Source organism: Crassostrea angulata, chromosome 6 (genome assembly GCF_025612915.1).
Source record: "Crassostrea angulata isolate pt1a10 chromosome 6, ASM2561291v2, whole genome shotgun sequence".
Classification (NCBI taxonomy): domain Eukaryota; kingdom Metazoa; phylum Mollusca; class Bivalvia; order Ostreida; family Ostreidae; genus Magallana; species Magallana angulata.
In genome coordinates this window covers 11712123-11731049 of record NC_069116.1, presented here as the reverse complement: position 1 = coordinate 11731049, position 18927 = coordinate 11712123, and the positions used below count along the sequence as shown (strand labels likewise).

General features: G+C 34.5%; 1 protein-coding gene across 12 annotated transcripts in view; it reads left to right on the top strand.

Moving 5' to 3' along the window:
• Window positions 1-1578: 1578 nt before the first annotated feature.
• Window positions 1579-18927, top strand: part of LOC128187385 (multiple epidermal growth factor-like domains protein 6) — a 44257-nt gene continuing 26908 nt past the window's right edge. For 5 of the 12 annotated variants that reach the window (XM_052857827.1, XM_052857821.1, XM_052857828.1 and 2 more), the window contains exons 1-4: window positions 1581-2362; window positions 4327-4464; window positions 6947-7056; window positions 16545-16649. In XM_052857827.1, the coding sequence (XP_052713787.1) occupies window positions 2274-2362; window positions 4327-4464; window positions 6947-7056; window positions 16545-16649 (442 nt within the window). In that variant the 5' untranslated portion in view covers window positions 1581-2273. Of the gene's footprint in view, window positions 2363-4326; window positions 4465-6586; window positions 6686-6946; window positions 7057-16544; window positions 16650-18927 lie in introns of those variants that run through there. The other 7 variants (XM_052857825.1, XM_052857818.1, XM_052857817.1 and 4 more) reach the window with 3 other exon arrangements.

Sequence of the window (18927 nt, the reverse complement as noted above, 5' to 3'; positions counted from 1 at the left end):
ACAAGCGAGATTCAGAGGTAAGAATTGGTTGTTATATTAACAAAGCTCGAGTCTTATAGTTGTTTACAAAAATGTAATATAAAGAATTATCATTTCTTAGACAATATGACATGTAAAAAACAATTTAAACTAACTCAATATCTTCATAAATACTAGTATCAACAAAAGAAAGATACATTTGATTGAAACTTACACCAATACAACATATGTAAAAAATGATATAATTCAAGCTTTGTTTACATAACAAAGAATTATGAACTCTGTATCTTGCTAATAACTTGATATTTGACTTAAAAAATTTGACATAGCATTAAAAACTTGTATATTTATCAGCATAAACATTAAAAAATGGAAAAATAAAATTTGAAAATTTTAAGTCAAATCGTGTCTAAGTCCCTTTAATGGAGTCATCTCCCATAGCAAACCAGGAGTGTCTACCAAGTGTAAAATAGGGCTGGATGTTCGAGTCAGTTTTAGGCTAGGTTAAGATATAGAAAAATGCTCAAATTTTAAAGCTAAATTATTCGGATCTTTTCTAAATTAACAATAGTTTGTGGTAAAAAAGATCATATTTTTAAAGTTTAAAGCTGATCTGATGGACAATATGTTTACCACTTTGCCTTCTTAAATAAATTATCTAGGAGCAGTGTATCAAGCATTAGAGAAGGTGAAATGGTAGTCATACTCTATTTTCAAACCTAGAACTGTCAATTCTGTTGGTGGTTGACGGAATCCGCCAGGAGGACACACATGTATAAGTGGCGTCGGAAGCAAATTGAAAGTGGGGGGGGGGGGGCTAGACTAATCATCAGAAATCTTGACAAGAATTCCCAAAATCATGAAAATCCTAATCCGTGGAGGGGGGGGGGGGTATACCTTTAACTCCAATCTTACCTGCCAATCCCCCCCCCCCCCCCCCCAATCATGAATTTCCAAATCCGTGGGGGGGGGACCCTCCATGATGCTATATTCCAAATGGTTAGGTCTACCTTTGTAAAAAAGTGGTGGGGGGAGGGGGGCTAAGAAGCCCCCCTCTAGCCCCCCCCCCCCCCCGTTCCGACGCCTATGCTGTATTTAATGGAAGGAAAAGAAGTTAGTGAATGAACGGGGAAGCTGGGGGGAACTCATTTTTTTTGCGCTATATCTGTATATAAATCATATAGGTCTTACTAGGAGTATGTCTACATGGGTGAGGTGGATCATATCACTTAGAATTGCACTCACGAAAATGAATGTTGAAAATCTAGTGCTCTCAAGGTGAAGTTTACCCCAGCAAACCTGAGAAAAAGAAAAACGATCTCTCTCTCTCCCTCTCTCTCTCTCTCTCTCTCTCTCTCTCTCTCTCTCTCTCTCTCTCTCTCTCTCTCTCTCTCTCTCTCTCTCTCCCCTACATTTCAAATTCCATGTTTGATTTGTGTTCAATACTGCACGTAAATATTGCCATTATCTGTTCCAGTATTATTTTTTGCAAGCTTGTCACTTTCCGCACACTTTGATACAAAGTAATCAACCGGCATAATAAATCTTACACACGAAGTGCTTCTTACATAATTTTTGCAAGAGGAAGAATTCCGTCAAGAATAGAACCAGTGATTATATGTAAGAGCTGGGACTCGCCGGGACGACACTTAAACCGTTTACCTACCGACGTTCTCACACAAGAGGCGTTTTTATCAAAGCCTGTCCGCTAATTAAGCATTCAGCGGATGATCGTCCCATCTAGACCTGTATGGATAATTGTGTATTAAATTATGTGACTGCCATATTCTATTTGGATTTCCTATTATATCCTATAATCCGGAGACGACCGAGTAATGAGTCGAAAAAGCAGAAAACATAATCTAGCTTTTTCTCTCGATGAAAATATAACAAGGCAAAAGGCTTGAATCGGACTATGTAATAAGACTTTGTTCATTGGTTTAAATTGGAATTTAAACTTTTTAAAACATCGTTAAAATCTGGGGGATGAGCGAGTACCAAATTATTTAAGCGTGTCGATCCGTGCGGATTGCGGAGTTTCTATCCGTCTCTAGCTACTTTGCGTCAATCTGACCATACATCCAGAACAATTGAACTGATCAGAGATTTAAAAAAAAATTTGATGCGTGGGTCTTTTTTCTTTAGATTCTTGTTTCATTTTCAGTGTAAGTGTTGAAACCACATGCATCAGTCTTTGACGGATTTATTTCCTATACAGTGAAATGAAGGGTGAAAAAATTCCATGAAATAGGTGAAAAACAGTAAAAGAATTTCTTATATTCTAAGAGTGAACAATGGATCTTCATTTCTGTGAGTTGTTTCTGTTAGTTTTTGTGATTGGAATTACGCCATCAAAAGGAACATACAATCTTAGAGCCGGAATGTAAGTCAATTTAAAAGTGATTCAAATTAACCGTTCATCTAAAAACTAGGAGGACAATATATTGAAAAATTGTATTTTTTTTTTACTTTGAAACTTCACAAATATACTAGGGTTTGTTTAAATAACATACAGTTAAAATAGTTTTACTAATGTAGTGTAGTGTTTACGCAAAAAACCAAATTAAATCACAAATCGGCCTATTAATTAAAGAATACTTATATTAATTTGCAACGAACACCCAAATACACGGACGACAACAAACATGTAGAAATCGGTCTTGAAATCACCTTTGAAAATACTTTAAATGTTCTTTGATTTCGTGGGAGAAAATAATTCACCAATCGTTCCTCACATTAAAACGTACTATAACGAAGACCTTGAAAATTATATTACTAAAAAGTAAAATGTTCTCAGACTAATGGCATGATTATATATTGTTGTACAAATCATCGGTGGATAAGGAAACTGTCCATTAGGAAAGTTAAAAATCTGCTTTGAATGTATTCATTTTGACAATTTTTATTTGTATTTATACGAGTTTGTAATAAACACCGGGATTCGACACACAAAACACTGTTCCACACTTTGGGGTAGTTTGTTCTTATATCATCCGGTAGTTGTTGTCCACACCTGTAATATATTACCATATTGTTTGTCAACCCTCACAATAGACCAGTTAACTTCAATGCTTCAAACGTTATTTAAAGACGTTTTTCCCACATTTAGATTCCGGTGTTGTTGATTAGAAAACAGGCACGTACCTTTGTATGTGAAGTAAAGTTTATTACTACTTATAACGTGTAGAAAGAGGCGAGCAAGTCGTAATAGAAAACCATTATAATCTATAAAAGATATTATGTCAAAATAAATTTATCAGATCTCGCGACAACGGATCTTGTGCACGGCAATTTTAAAATGTGCTGACAGAAGACTATGTAATAAATACACCTGCCGTTTTTCTTGTGTGCAGAATAATTTAAAATCAAACCATGCAAACAAGAGCGTAGAATTTTACAAACACGCCTTAAAATCGCTCATTCTTAACCAACAGAAGTCAAAATGTTAAATATATGCGGAATTTCTTTCATTTATAACGACATTGATATGACTTCACTCAAAGCCCGATTCTCTCTCTCTCTCTCTCTCTCTCTCTCTCTCTCTCTCATGACACAGCCATGTGTCAGAAAAAAGTGTCGCATCATCTTGACAAATATTTATAACTGTGCATACTAGGGCGTGACCCTCCGACAGAAGTTTGTTTTGTTCCCTCGGCCGTTCGCGGCCCCCTTTACAAGTCAACCGATGGCCCACTAGATATTCTGTCAGTCACGTCGCGTGCTGTAATCTATTAAAATATAATACGCCAAATCTTCCTTTTCTGAACGTAAAAAAGAACTCGGTATAAGAATGTCGAAATATTTCTGCACCTTTTTAATATTCAAATTAATTATGTGGAATGTTCTAATTCTGGTGTACGGTGTTTCCGAGTGCAGATTGTCACATAAATTGATCATCAAGATTTCTCCAAACATTTACTGTCATTGCAGTTGTAAATAGAGACAACAATCAAACAAGTAAAGAAGTAAACACACGTGGTTATAAAACGTGTACATCCTCACTCACACATACAAAGAGATAAAAACTAAAATTTTGATGGTATTACATTGCACCACTATTCTTACATATGAAATTATATATGGACCTAATTAACCATGCAGATCTTTGTTCTGTTCATATACCGAACAAGTTTGTTTTGTTCATAGACCAGAACATCAGACCAGAACATCTTTGTTTTGTTCATAGACTAGAACATCCTTGTTTTGTTCATAGACTAGAACATCTTTGTTTTGTTCATAGACTAGAACATCTTTGTTTTTTTCATAGACTAGAACATCTTTGTTTTGTTCATAGACTAGAACATCTTTGTTTTGTACATATACTAAAAATTTTTGTTTTGTTCGCAGGCCGAATGTCTGTCCGTTCCAAGACGTGGAGACGAGGCTGGTCCAAGTTCCGTGCAGACAAGCATTTACCAGGATAGCCAAGGTGTGGAAACCTGACTGTGGAAAATCCGGACACTGGTGCATTGGGCACGAACGAAGGTACACTACAGGGAGGGGGGTCCATACGGAATCAAGCCAACATCCTCTCTCTTTGACATGCACATGGTTCAAAACACGAATACTGGAAATTGATGTGCAAATGTTTATCAGTTGGTAGGCACATGGAAGCATGATTTTATGTCCAAATGCATCATCCAAAACTTAAAGAGAAGATTTCTAACTTCCTTTTTATCAATCGAGTATTTGCCTTCTTAGTTATATACCTGTATTCCAGACAATCGCAACTTCCTTTGCCTTTCTGGTAGAAAGACTCAAGAAGTTGCGATTGGTAATTCAGATACATACATATAAACTAAGAATGTTGGACTTTTGATATGTATATTCAATTAATGGATATCATACTCGGTGACACAGAGTAGATATCTAAGATAATGTCGGTGGCATCAACATATACCAACGAATCATATCGCTTTTTATGATGTAAGCAGATACGCTATGCTAAGTATGACAGACAGTTCCTTGATTTCCGACGATATATCAATTTGTAGATATCAAACTAGTTGTTAAAAGAGGGATATCAAACCGACTATAAGTTGGTGGATATCGAATTCAATTTGAGTAGGTAGATATCAAACCTATTAACAGTGCGAAGATGGATATAGAACTCACTGTTAATTGGTTTAATTTGTGGATGTCTTACTCGTTGTTATTGGATGGATGTCCGACGTATTGTTATTGGGTGGATGTCCGACGTATTGTTATTGGGTGGATGTCCGACTTATTGTTATTGGGTGGATGTCCGACTTATTGTTATTGGGTGGATGTCCGACTTATTGTTATTGGGTGGATGTCCGACTTATTTTTATTGGGTGGATGTCCAACTTATTGTTATTAGGTGGATGTCTGACTTATTTTTATTGGGTGGATGTCCGACTCATTGTTATTGGGTGGATGTCCGACTTATTTTTATTGGGTGAATGTCCGACTTATTGTTATTGGGTGGATGTCCGACTTATTGTTATTGGGTGGATGTTCAACTCATTATTAATGGGTGGATAACGAACTCAATGTACTAGTATGTGGGGAAATGAATTAACTTGTAAGATACATTATATTTATGAATTCATAATTTTGGCAATATTAATGCTGGGTTGACCAAGTTTGTATTTTACATATCATGCGATATCTAACTCCAGCTACTGAACATTAGTTTATCAAAACACTGAAATGACAGATCTTCAGTTCGAACTTTCTTCATTTCTATATCTATATTTAGCTACCGAAAGAGAAAGCGGTGTTCGGTTTAATTAAAGATTCCATGTTTTGTAAGTAAGAAAGTAACTTTTTTTTATCCCAAATGTCTGAGATGTGCGCGGTTTGACCTAATTAAGGTTCTATATTTCAGTTATCTAAATAGGGAGTGCGGGGTTTGGCCTATTTAAGGTCCCATATTTTAAGGTATCTAATGATGGGGCTCGGTATGTGATTACAGATCCAGTTTCCAGAAGAAAAAAAAATCTATAACGAGACGATACAGAAAACAAAGGGAGCAATTTAGATTTAACCAAAGCATCGATCCAATTACTTATAACAAGAAAAGCAGAAATTAAGGACCCCATCCAATAAGTAACGACTTCCAAAAAGATTAAGTATCGCTTCTCTCTGACGAAAACGCGGGGAATTGGCGTGATTTCCAGCTAATCACTGTCGTTTGATTTCATTTCTTTGTTTCAATAATAAATAAGTTACGAACTAGCAATGTCTATAAAGTCAGATACATAATTTATCGTACTCCAATTAGTTATCGAGAGAACGTGCACGCGTGCCAGTGGAAACGTAATGTACCCGCTGAGAAACAAATCGCTACAAAGGTCACATGTGGTTAAAAAAAATTAACTTCCTATTTTTGGTGCATGTATCAAATCAATAATAAATTGTTGATCAATTCTGAATGCTGGTACTCTCCGGGGTAACTGGTATTCTCATCGTTGAATACTAAAAATTTACATGTGTTATCAATTTTTTGGTATATACATATGGAAAGTCTATAATGAATTATAATGGGGAATCAGAAAAATACACATTAAATAGGAATATAATTATTTATACGATATCTTTTGCATTCGTAAGCGTCCTTTCCCCCGGAAATTATCCCACACAGGTTTTCTCTTTTATTTTTCTATTGACAATTTGGCGGGAAAAAAGCGGAAGAAGATACAAAATGTGTTGTTTCTTTAACTATGAAGTATGATTGAGATGTGTAAGTGATGTATTTTATAATTGCTTTATAATGTATTCAATCATTCAAATCAGGTTATGCGATTTTCCCCAAATAAAAAATATGTAGTTGGTTTAAAATTAGCGTCACATTGATGCATTATAACCATGAACAGTATAAGACGTCTTCGTTAGTGTTCGTGGACTTCATATTATGATACATCTAATTGCAATAACAAGTGTCAACTGTTATACTTGTGTTATACATGTACTTGTATATAAGAAATAGTTTTTGATATTACAGAACTCAGTACTTCACCACCTATAAGCAAGATTACAGGAGATTTGTTGTCACCAAATACCAGTGTTGTCATGGCTGGCAGCAACTGCACTCACAGGCTGGCTGCATGTACAGTAAGTACATAGGTTTATGCATGTACATACAATGCCAGTTATTATACAGAAGAACGGGTATTTGCATGCATGAATTAATATACAATGTCTGAATGACAGTTTAATATTGTATAGTAAGATTAAGTACATAGATGTATGCATGCATACCATGTAACCCACTTATTGCATGCTTTGGTTTTTATGTCCTCAGTGGATTCACCAAGTCATCGGATAATGGTATACTAAAATTTAATGATGACAAATTGAAATGACATAAGCTTTTAATTAATTTATACTGATTGAGATGAATTCAATTTTTAGCAGAGATGGATATCTGTAATAAAAAAATGTTCAACAGATGGAATATGTTTCATATATTTTAATATGTGAGGTTGAATTCAGTCACTAAGCTTTAAATTTTTCCATGATAAATAATTTTATTATGAAATCAAAATGTGTTCAGTTACTTCTGTTTAGAGAGGGATCGAGCAGGTTAATATTCAAGACAGTCAGGTGGTCGGCAGGTTCTTGCATCACTAACATCAGTGCTGAAATAAAATGTTTTCAAGATGATTTTGATTCCTTACTTTTCAAATAACAGCCATATCATTGGCATTTTAGCTCACTGAGATGAAGTCGGGGGAGCTTATGCTATACCCCTAGTGTCCAGACCTGATTTAAGTTTTTGGAGCAGGTCCTGTATCTAAGTACCAAACTTGCATGGATCAAGCATCTTAACCTATGCATGGACTTAACAGACTGGAATGCTGAATTTGGGCCATAAACTTCTGATGATGGAGGAGGTGAAGGATTTTGGAGCAGGTGCCCTTTGATGGTCATACCTCAGTTATGACTGGTCCTATCATCACAAAATGTTCATGGCTGGTGCATTATATGATACAACTGACAGGCTTGAATGCTGAAACTAAGGCATATGTTTCAGATGCTGTAGAAGGTGAATGGTTTTGGAGCAGGTTAAAGTTTTTGGAGCAAGTGCCCTTTGATGGCCAAGCCTAAGTTATTACTTTTCCTATCTTCACTACACTTGCATGGATGACATGCATCTTGTGACACTGGTGCTTTGATGCTAGATCTGAGCCACAGGTTTCAGATTCAGGAAGAGGTCAAGGTTTTTGGAACAGGACACATGTTTATGTAAATAATAGTATTTACTTATTCAAACTTGCATGGTTGATTTAACTTTATAACCTCTTTTATCATAATTTCTTCAATATAAAAAAATTCACTTTTATAGGTAATACGAAGAAGACTATGTATTTTGCTCTATATCTCTATTAGTTTAAGTTCTTCAATGAAATTCAAAAACAGTTTCAATGTTAATCCTTTACCCAGTACATTTACCAGTTAATGACAATCCTAACCATGTAACAATGCATCTGATATATCAGTTATGAGTTGTTTTTATTTTGATACATGAAATAGTGTAACTCTAGAGGTCAGAGACAGGCCTCTTTTCGGGGAGTGGGGATTGTGGGATGGGGGGGGGGGGGGATACATCTGCTTTATCAGTTATGAGTAAGTGAGTTGTTTGTGAACATTCTTTAGTGTAATGGAATCCTTTGACCTGGATTATATAGAACTAGGATCCCATGTTCCTGTGAGATCAATATATACACTCCATCGAGACGCGTTTCTTTGTAAAACATCAATTGATAAGAAAATGTTATTGTTTTGTTTGATCATTGAATGATTTTTAAACTCCTTGTTTCAGCCCACCAAATAGTGTTGTATTGTACTTGGTGATAGGAAGTGTTAATTGATCACTGATCAATGATAACTGCTTTTAATTGATTCTTTTACTGTAGTCTTACCACAAGGAGTCTCCACCAAATTATTTGATATTTCCTGTGAGTGTCTTACAAGACAATGGAAATGAATACTCATTCCCTCACCTCGGACGAACTATTGGTCCCCGGTCTACAAACACTCATTAACTTCCTGTATCCATTTAAAAGAAAATGTTAAGAACTCCGAAATGGTTTTTAGTAAAAAAAAGAAAGAAAAACAAAAAACAGGTGCAAATATGTTGTGCAATTTTTGAAAACACAGTATGTGTATGAATGTTTTTGTACCGTAATTGATTCCCAGTATATTTCTTCAAAATATTCACAAATTCAGTATGTGATTCTATAAAACTTTAAAAAATCATTAACTTAAAAGTTTGATTAGATTCACACCTCTTGTACATTTCAAGCAAAGAAAGGATGGCCAATATTATGAAACAAAGTTTGTTGTTAAGAAATATTAATGGCTTCTGTTATCCAACGATTAGTAAGCTTTGTTTGAAGAAAGCATCTAATGGTAATATTTGCTGGTTGGCCTCATTTATTCCTCTGTTTGATAGGGAGCCAAGTGACATCTAGATTCAAAGCAGAAAAGTTTTAATTAGTAGACTTCATTTTATTACGGGATTGGTTAGAGCTGATAATTCCAATGTTTAAGATACAAACAAAGTGTTGGCAACTTCTTTCAGATTTTTCAGAGTGGTTACATTTCTGTGTGTTTATTGATTAGAGAAATGGATTTATCAGCTAGTTTCAGCTGTCATCTATCAATATTTTCTCTGTGTTTTCAATATTTTAAGACAATCAATATCTCTTTATGATTTCTAGTAGTTGTTTCTTTTCTTACAATTAATTTGAAGAGGTTTAGGAAGCATGGGAATTTGGTGGACAATTATCCTTCTGTTAGGTAATTTCATATGTTTTAAGTGGTAAATGAAAATTTAAAAGTTTCAAAATGAAGTCTATACATAATAGAAGAAATATGGAAAGGAAAAGTTTTTATATATATTATATAGACTTTAAATTCTCTATGTACCGGTATATGTATTACATGTATTGCATTTTTGACAATTCTAAATTTATTTGCATGAAGTTCTAAACTGAAACAATGTAGATTCTAGGTAATTACAAAAAATGGGTGTATGAATAAAAGATGATAGATACATATTTATTTTCAATTTACTCTCTCTCTCTCTCTCTCTCTCTCTCTCTCTCTTTTAAGTAAAACTGAGCTTTGGGCTGTTTTTAGTCTAACGGCCACCTGCATAGGTGTAACTTCAACCTGAATCCAGTGTAACTGCCTTAATGTTCGAAGATTAGCCATGGATTTATGGGCCCTAAACTTCAAAGGAGTTTGACATTAATGAATATTTCATAGCATTTTTGGACCATTTGAAGTTATTAGATTTAATTCACATTCTCTGTACTTTGTTATATTTTAGCAGCTTGTTAAAGCACTGTTTTGTAGAATCAGTTTGTTTTATAGAAAGAAAATAGTGGCAAAATTGCTGAGAAAAGACACTAAAAACAAGTAAGGGTATTGAATGTGTGAACAAATTCAGATTCAAAACAGAAAATAGAAAGGGTCATTAAGTGTAAGAAAATCATTAAATAACAAGTTTCCTGTAATCAATCTGCAAGGACAAATATTTTTTGGCTTATATATGAACACACAAGATTATGAATTGACTAAGAAACTGCTTTATTTGTTCAGTGAATTTTCGTCTTTTTTTTCTTACAGTGATATATATACTTCCATTCCCATTGGGGTTAGGGACAACCTTTTTTGATACATGGCTCTACACAGTATTCTTGCAATATTATATACTGGTAGAGCTGTTAATATATCTTTATGTAACCTGATTGCTAGTAGACACATGCTTCATTAACAATGGTCAGAGATTGGAGCAGGTGCCATAACCTCCCTCACATGCACATTGTTTTAATTTGACAAAGTATGTGCAGCGGGCTCTTAAATTGCTCAGAAGACATATCAGATGTCCTCTAATTATTGTACGTCATTTATCACAAGGTGCCATCGCTCAGAGCTTAGGGAAAAAAATGTGGCCTTCACATATTTACCACCTCATTAAGATTAAAAAAAGGTTACATTTTTTTCTTCAATGTAATAAGCAGTATGTCTTCAACAAGCCGTCTTACAAGAAACCTAATCACATTGATAGATCAATCAGTTAAACTGATTAGGGGGATATTACATGGGCTGATTTAGATGTTAAACTAGTTATACCCTTATGGCCCTACAGTGTCTCCAACTATAGAACATTTTTTTGAAACTTTAGAAGGGTAGTATAATCAATATTAAAAGCAATTAATAGTAATCTGTCACAAACATTTGTAGAGTAAGTTGTTTAAGTCTGGTCAATATGTCTGTCTGTGACAGCTACAAAAAGGCCAAAAATTAAGCTGTCTGCGTCAAGATCATCAGATAAGGCAAGGTGTTTGAATTCCTGAAGAGAATTGATTGTCAAAGTTCAGGAAGGCTACCTCTGCATCAAATACTTTGTTGCTTTGAACTTGGTTTGAAGGCTTCTTGAGTAACCTTTGCATGTGTTGCTGTTGACAGCTGCCATATTTTCATTTTAAAATCAATTGAGCCCTAATTATTATGATGTTTCTAAATTGATACATATTAAGTCATTATTGATCATTACCAGGATTCTAAGGTGGAATGGATTTTTTTTCTATCTGCATGGACATAACAAATTACCAGGTAGCTTAAAATAGCATCTGTATTTCTTTATCAAATGTAAAGGTGCTTGGTAAACATTCCGTTTTGGATTCATTTGATCTAACTAACATAAAATCAGCAGCGCTAGTAAATGGTGGCTTAATGAAGTTGGTTTATTCCAATCTTCAATAACTTCTACAAAAATACATACATGTGATTTGTATTTCTAACTCCTGGGTTCATTATCTGTCCTCAAAAATCAAATATTGACTCTGCATGTTGCCCATTTAGAGATGATCAGTGGCCGACCCTGATTACAATGATAGATGTATATCAAAGCAATCAAAATGGAACTTTTTATGATGTAAGCATGTGTGGTCCCTGGACTGCCTCCTGTTTGGGTTTCTGCTTTCCTCATTGAGTTATTGACAAATGATCAGATTAGTCTCTTGGCCTTTACCTGGGCCAAATTGATAGACATGTATGCATTATAAAGAGATCAAGTTGACAGGTCGAATCTTCTTTCTGTGGAGGTCCATTGTTTCCCACCTGTCAAGTGCTACAAAAGTACAGGGGCTAACCCTGCAAGGGTCACGAGGAATTGTCTATAGGGCACTAGGCTAGCTTCTTTTACAGGGATCACATCAGCATCTTTTGTTCAATAGAATTAAATCTGGAAATTTTGATCATAAAATTACACATTATCTTTGATTTATAGGATAATATGTACCCTTTTATATATCTGGATTTATATGCTCTCATTATAAAATTGAATACAGATTCAGATCTTTGCATGGAGTTGCTAGCATAATAATAATAAAAAACCACTCTTTATACATTGGATTAAATAGAAATGTTGTTTATTCTTGTATCCAGATCAGTAGTTGGTTGTCAATTCAAGAAGCATGGATAATGTTGCTCTTTTGATTGAAGTCTGAACATTTGATATTTGTCTTCTTTGGTTCTAATTCTTAGCATTGCTAGTGACCTCCACTCAAGTAAAAATATACTAATTTAATGTATGAAAATTCTTTTATTTAAATAGCATTCAAATTGTATGTTTGTTGAAATTCTTTTACTGATATGTAATGAATATTATTTTTAAATCTAGAATGCAGTATATTTTCTCAACCATTTGTTTTGAATGAAAAAGTTTTAAGATTTTTAAAGTTTGATTTATAGAGGAAAACCATTCAAGTCTTTAAAACATTTATTTACCTAAACTTCCTTTGAAACCGAAAGAGGGCTGTAGGGAAATGTGTAGAATACCAAACATTTGTTGTTTGCTTGTGTAATCAAAATGCATTTAGTAAAAACAGGTGCTTTCTCTCTTGTTTTAAGGAACAAGAAATTCAATATGAAAGGGATTGAAAGTTGGTCATATGGAAGGAGAGACATTAGCAGGGTTAAGACAGCAACATGACAGGGTCCCTGACCCTGGTGACACAGCAATCCCCCCTCACTGTCCTAGCTATTGTTTCCTCTCCCTGATTGCTTACTCTGTGGTAAACTGACTCCATTCTTGAGAGAATCCTAAGAGCTTGTGTTACTCTCACTTTCTGGCAGGTGCCCCACAAAACACACTTTTTGGGTTTTAAAGAACCTGGGAAATAACACTTTACTTTGCATACAGGGGTTCATCTTTTTTCTTTTATTTACAATTCATATGCAAATTAAATTGAAATATTAAATTTAATGATGTGTGGTCCTTTGCTTATTTAATCATTTTTTACAAGTTGATAATTTATGTGGGTATATGAGCTATTTTTACGGTTGCCATAGAATTTTATCAAATGTTTTATGGGGTGTTTGAAGGTAAATATTGAAAACTTTGAAAGTAAACATCTCTTGAGGGTTTAAAGAAGTAATAGCGAGCGCAGCTCGCCAGCGCGCAGCGCCGGCTAGCGAAGCGAGCTCTAAGAACCAGTGTGCGCGGGAAAAAGAACGAGCTAAACCTACAGTTCTTCAAACAAAATTTTTTGTCTACGTCCCATAATGCTCTCTAATGTTTTCACCCGTGGTGCTATGCCAAAAATGGCCGACTTTTAACTCGTAATTTACGGTGACTAAAAGTTTGAAGACACGTTTTGAGTACCGCATATGCTTTGGCGAGACTCAAAAGATTTGTTACATGGTTCCATACCTTCGTATTGAGTCGAGAAACGTAAACAAAGACGAACAAAGTCATGGATGACGTCACAGTGCACTCGCGCCATATTTCCCGCGATAAATTTAGAGGTGGATCAAGCATCTGTAATGCGTGTACTGGCTATTTCAGTATAGTCTGCGATACCTGCCTCCTTGACATATGATTTGTTTTTAATCTTTTTTAATATAGAGATTTTATATATATATATACTAGCAAGAGCCATAATTTACTGTCATATCGATCCATTTTTAAGCTAATTGTGCATGCATGTACAGTAGGCAGGTAAGTATGTGAGTAGGGAGGAAATTAACAATAGGACATTTTGAACTAAATAAAAAGGAATAAAATGAAACAATAAACAGGTAAAAAAATTATGTAGATATTGCATATAGTCAGACCATTAAATTTAAAAGTGGGAAATTACACACCTACAAACAGGTAACGGGCTCTCTCTCTCTCTCTCTCTCTCTCTCTCTCTCTCTCTCTCTCTCTCTCTCTCTCTCTGGGTAGGGCGTTGCGCTGTATGTATCATGACCATTGAAATAAGTACCTTTGGCATACTCATTGTAGAGCAATACTCTCAAAAAAATTTCGACGTTCGTTGATACCTAAATAAAACTATAAGTTGACAATGATGCAAGGTATGTGTAATTCTTGCTGCGCTCGCCAGAACGGTAGCACCGTAAAACATATTAGATGAACCAGTACAGGATACAGGTCTGAGTATAGCTAATGTTTACTACTTTATTTTATATTTTTACTGGCCATAAACCTCTCTCCATTTCCTTTAAAGTTGATGCTTACAAAAATTAATGTCACACTTTAGTATGATTTAGTGGCGGTCTTAATTCTACTGTTACACGATGACAATGAGTTTTATGCTTTCAGATGCACAAGATACCTGGTGGTTTACAGAATTTCAACATTTTCACTTACACTGTTTATATTAATGTTGATAATCAACCGAGAAGACATGTGAAACAATATATGTAAATATAATCCCCCATGACAAATTCCTTACATTTACATATATACTGACACTAGTGACATCGTACGGAGATATACATTATATTGTCTTCATCATATGCCAGAGAACGTGAACATCCAGGAAACTATTCCAAAGTTCTGTCATTGCTGCAGACTCTTTGGGGACTGCACTGCCTTTACAGAATTTTCTTTATTATTCAGTACTTATTTAAAGAACTTATATTTTATTCAAATAATTATAGCTTTTATTTCCAGCATTTCATGAGGCAGAAATTCTGTTTGAAGCTGTCAAAGTTTATGTTAAAAATTGTCTTGTGAATATGGATTTATATTTAGTACAAGTATTTTAGGGGTAAATGACTTTTATAGAGACCTATGAGGGTGTGGTATCTATTTCTCATGATCTGCTCATCCCTGTAACAACAGACAAAGCTTTCAGACATCTGGACAGTTCATTACATTTGCTAAATATCATTCTCCGTTCCTTGGATGGTCATGCGTTAATGGATCGATTTACACCCTTTCTTGACTTTTGTTTTGGTATCTTAAGAGGTGTTGAATTTTAAAAAATCACTCTTTATCAGTGAAAAGTCACCTCCTGGAATTCACCTAAGCTGAATGGTTTACAAATTTTTCTCTTGTACTGGAACATATGATACTCTTCTGAAGGTCGAGGGTTAGGTTGAGGATTACCATAATGATGGTCCCCAGTAAGCGGCACATTGATACCATCAGATATTTTATGTCGTATGATTTAGCTTTCCTATGGACAAGTTGTGGTCTGTTTTTGTTGAAGTACTCAGGCAACAAATGATGAAACTTAAGAACTTTTTATGCCATTGTTGAATTTTTAGCTTTGAGGGATCAATTCATTATAATCTTATTTTTTATGTATTGGGTATTTTATCCCCCAAACTGAAAAAAAAAATTCACAGCACCTATATGTAATACCGTTACTGGTATGATTTATTAATACTACAGAGCATATAAATCAGGTAGAAATTCATGAGGCCTATACAAATCGAAAGCATTAGTTTTGGTTAGAGAGAGAGAGAGAGAGAGAGAGTAGTATTTGGTCTTAATAATGGAATGTTGAAGCTTTTGTACTGAACAATCAAAGAATGACATGGTCTGTGTTCATTAATTGTAAGTCTCCATTACATTACAGAGATATCAGTAGGCAGGGTCAGATTCCTCTTTGTGTTTGATGCATTGGGAATGATATATGGAGACCGGGGTTGCAAGCTAGCATTGATGGGTGAAATCTCTCAAGTAAAATTATGCAACATGGCATGAAATTCATCATAATGTAGATATTAAAAGATTCTGGACAGGAGAAATTGGTTTTCTTCTGGCTTCCAGTGAGAATTGGAGACCTTTGGTGCAGATAGGGTTATAAGTGAATCAGAGAAACCCTTCATCAGTTACTGCGAGCTCACTTTTAAGAAGGGATGATTCATGCAAAATCTGAGGGTCTTTTGATTTGTGTGAGGAAGAAATCATACATTGCTTACATAGAATTACTGTTAAGGTTATAATTAACAATGAAAGTACAAGTACCAGGAACACTTTAAGTATACTTCAGGTTATTTGTCCAATTTTTTAAAACATAAATGAGCATTCATTGTTGTGTGGTAAAAGTATTTTCATAAAAATATTAATGAACTGAATAAAAAATAACAATGAAATATTATGATAAATGCCATGATATATTTTTTGTAGTAGATGTGAATTTATGTGTTCAATATGTTAATTTAGTCTATTACAAACCTATCTTTCAGTTTCATAGTAACCTTGTACATGTCATCCAAAATTCCTCAGTATATAATTTTTATGAAAAATATATATGTGCGTTAATGGTGCTATTTTTCTTTACCAGGACAATGCAGCCAGACAGCCTGTTTGAATGGGGGCCGGTGTGTGGATGGAAACACCCAGAGATGTGTCTGTCCATCTGGGTTCCAGGGGTCGCGCTGTCAGTATGGTGAGTGAAGACAGGCAAACACTTTAAAAGAAAACTAAAAAACTTAACTGAACTTTATTTTACAACGAATGATAAACAAGTTCTACAACTTATATGAGTATCTCTCATTGGCACGGATGTTAGCATGAGGGGGTCATTGTTGTGGGAAGAAGCCAGAGTACCAGGAGAGAACCCACATGTCCAAGCGGGTCAAACACTCCATTTGTATTCACTATCTATTCACATTTACCAACACCAGATAGAAGAGTTTATGATATTGCATTTGCAATCTTATATATATCAGACCATTTAATAAATTTTTAAGATAAATGATATCAGTATGGTGAGTGAAGACAGTCAAACCATCCATTTATATTGCCATCAATTCATGGTTACTCATGATTATACCTACACCATGGAGAAGAATTTAATGATGTGAAATTGCAATCTATATAAAACCATTTGATAATTTTTTTTTATAGTAAATGTTACTTTCAAAAAGTGATTTATATATTAAGATGCTACAACATGACAAAATCTTTGGATCGAGATGTTATTATAGATGCATGGCTTCAAAGTGGTTTGCAAGAGTCGTTATGTTTTCCATTTGAAAGATTATCATTAGAAATTACGTTTAGTCCCTCTGACTCTACAATTTACAGGATTGTAAAAAGAGTTTTCTTGAAAATGTTAAAGCAATTTAACCTTTTCTGTAGATGTTCTTCTGTATGCATTTACTGTTTTAAAAAATGGTATAGAATTGGCACGATCAATTTTGTATGGGTTCTGTGGTTTCAAAAGATATCTACATGAACGAAACCTGTTTGAATTTAGAATTAACAGACCTTGGAATTGAGGTTTGGTGCATTTTGCTTACATCATTGCAGACATAGTGTCATTTAGGTGATGAAAACTCTGTTCATGTTGGTCTAAGGAACAACACAATGGAATTTAAATCATGACAGTTTTGTTTTGCGGTATCGTAATATGTAAATTGTCTTCTAGTTTACCAACATTTAGAGATGATTAAACTGCATGGCATTGTAAAGTTTGAATAGTTGATATGAATTTATAATCGTCCCCAAAACAGCTGTGATTGCATGCATTCTGTTGCATATTAAATGACTCCTTGAACCTCTCAAATTTTTTGTGCTCAAAGCTTTACCTTAGACAACTGTCAAGAAAAATAAAAGAGGCAATTGAGGTCTGTTTTGGATGAGAATAAACTGATCTGGCAAAGGGATTGTGTAGTTTACTACTCTTTGTTTAAAACAGACAACAGGGAAAATTTGTGTTCTAGCTCAAGTTCAGTATGATAGATATCTTTAAAGATACAATCTTGGAAAATGTTCATTCATTTAAACAGACAATGATTTCCTACAATAGTTAGTAAAGTGATCTTGACACGTATTTGCAAGAGAATCCAAGCATTCCCTGCCTAAGATACTTGTATATTTCAATGGTTCAGCCCTGTGAATAGTATAGTACGTTGCTTACAGACATTGTAAGAGAAAAACTTTAAAGCCTTAACTTACACACATGTGATAAGCATGAGAAATTTTTTTTGAAAAGTTTGGTTTTATACATCTGTACAGAAAATGTCTGTTGTTTGGTTACTTCTCAGTAGCCATGTTGGACATGTAAATAGAAAGATTTGAGAGCAGCATACTTTAAGATCTGTTTCATTCCTCTGTGGTCAATGTGTAGATGCATGAGTACCACTGATCTGTAGCTCTATGTCTGTATTGTAACAGTCATGCCTGCAAAATGGACCTCTTATGTATGTAAAGGTCATTAAAGGTTAAGTCATCTCAGTATCATGTCAAGCTGTCACCATAGTAACTCAATTCAGAGACCCTGATCAAAGACTTGCTCAACCACAAGCAGTAGTATATCTGGTCCCAGCACACAAACTTATCTCTTGTTTGATTTATTCTTGACTTCGTCAATTCACTCTCTAGTTTCTAGGGTTATTTTTCATTTCAGGGAAAGAAGAACAAATGGTGTTTTTTTTTTTGCTATATACATGAACATAAACAATTCTTAATCATGATATTTTTACGCTAAATTCTCTGCAAATGGAAATTTCAGGGCAAACTAACATTTTGCTAAGATGCAGCTGTTTATGTTTTATTGATAATTATAATTTTTAATAATGCATAAGAGTTTGATTTTTTTGTTTTCAAAAGGTCTTATATTAAAGATTTTTTGGTGCTTGCATTGTGGTTTTAGGCTATTACTTGAGTTAAATCGTTGCATTTTAGGCTTCAATTCCATTGGGAATTCCTATTCTATAGAT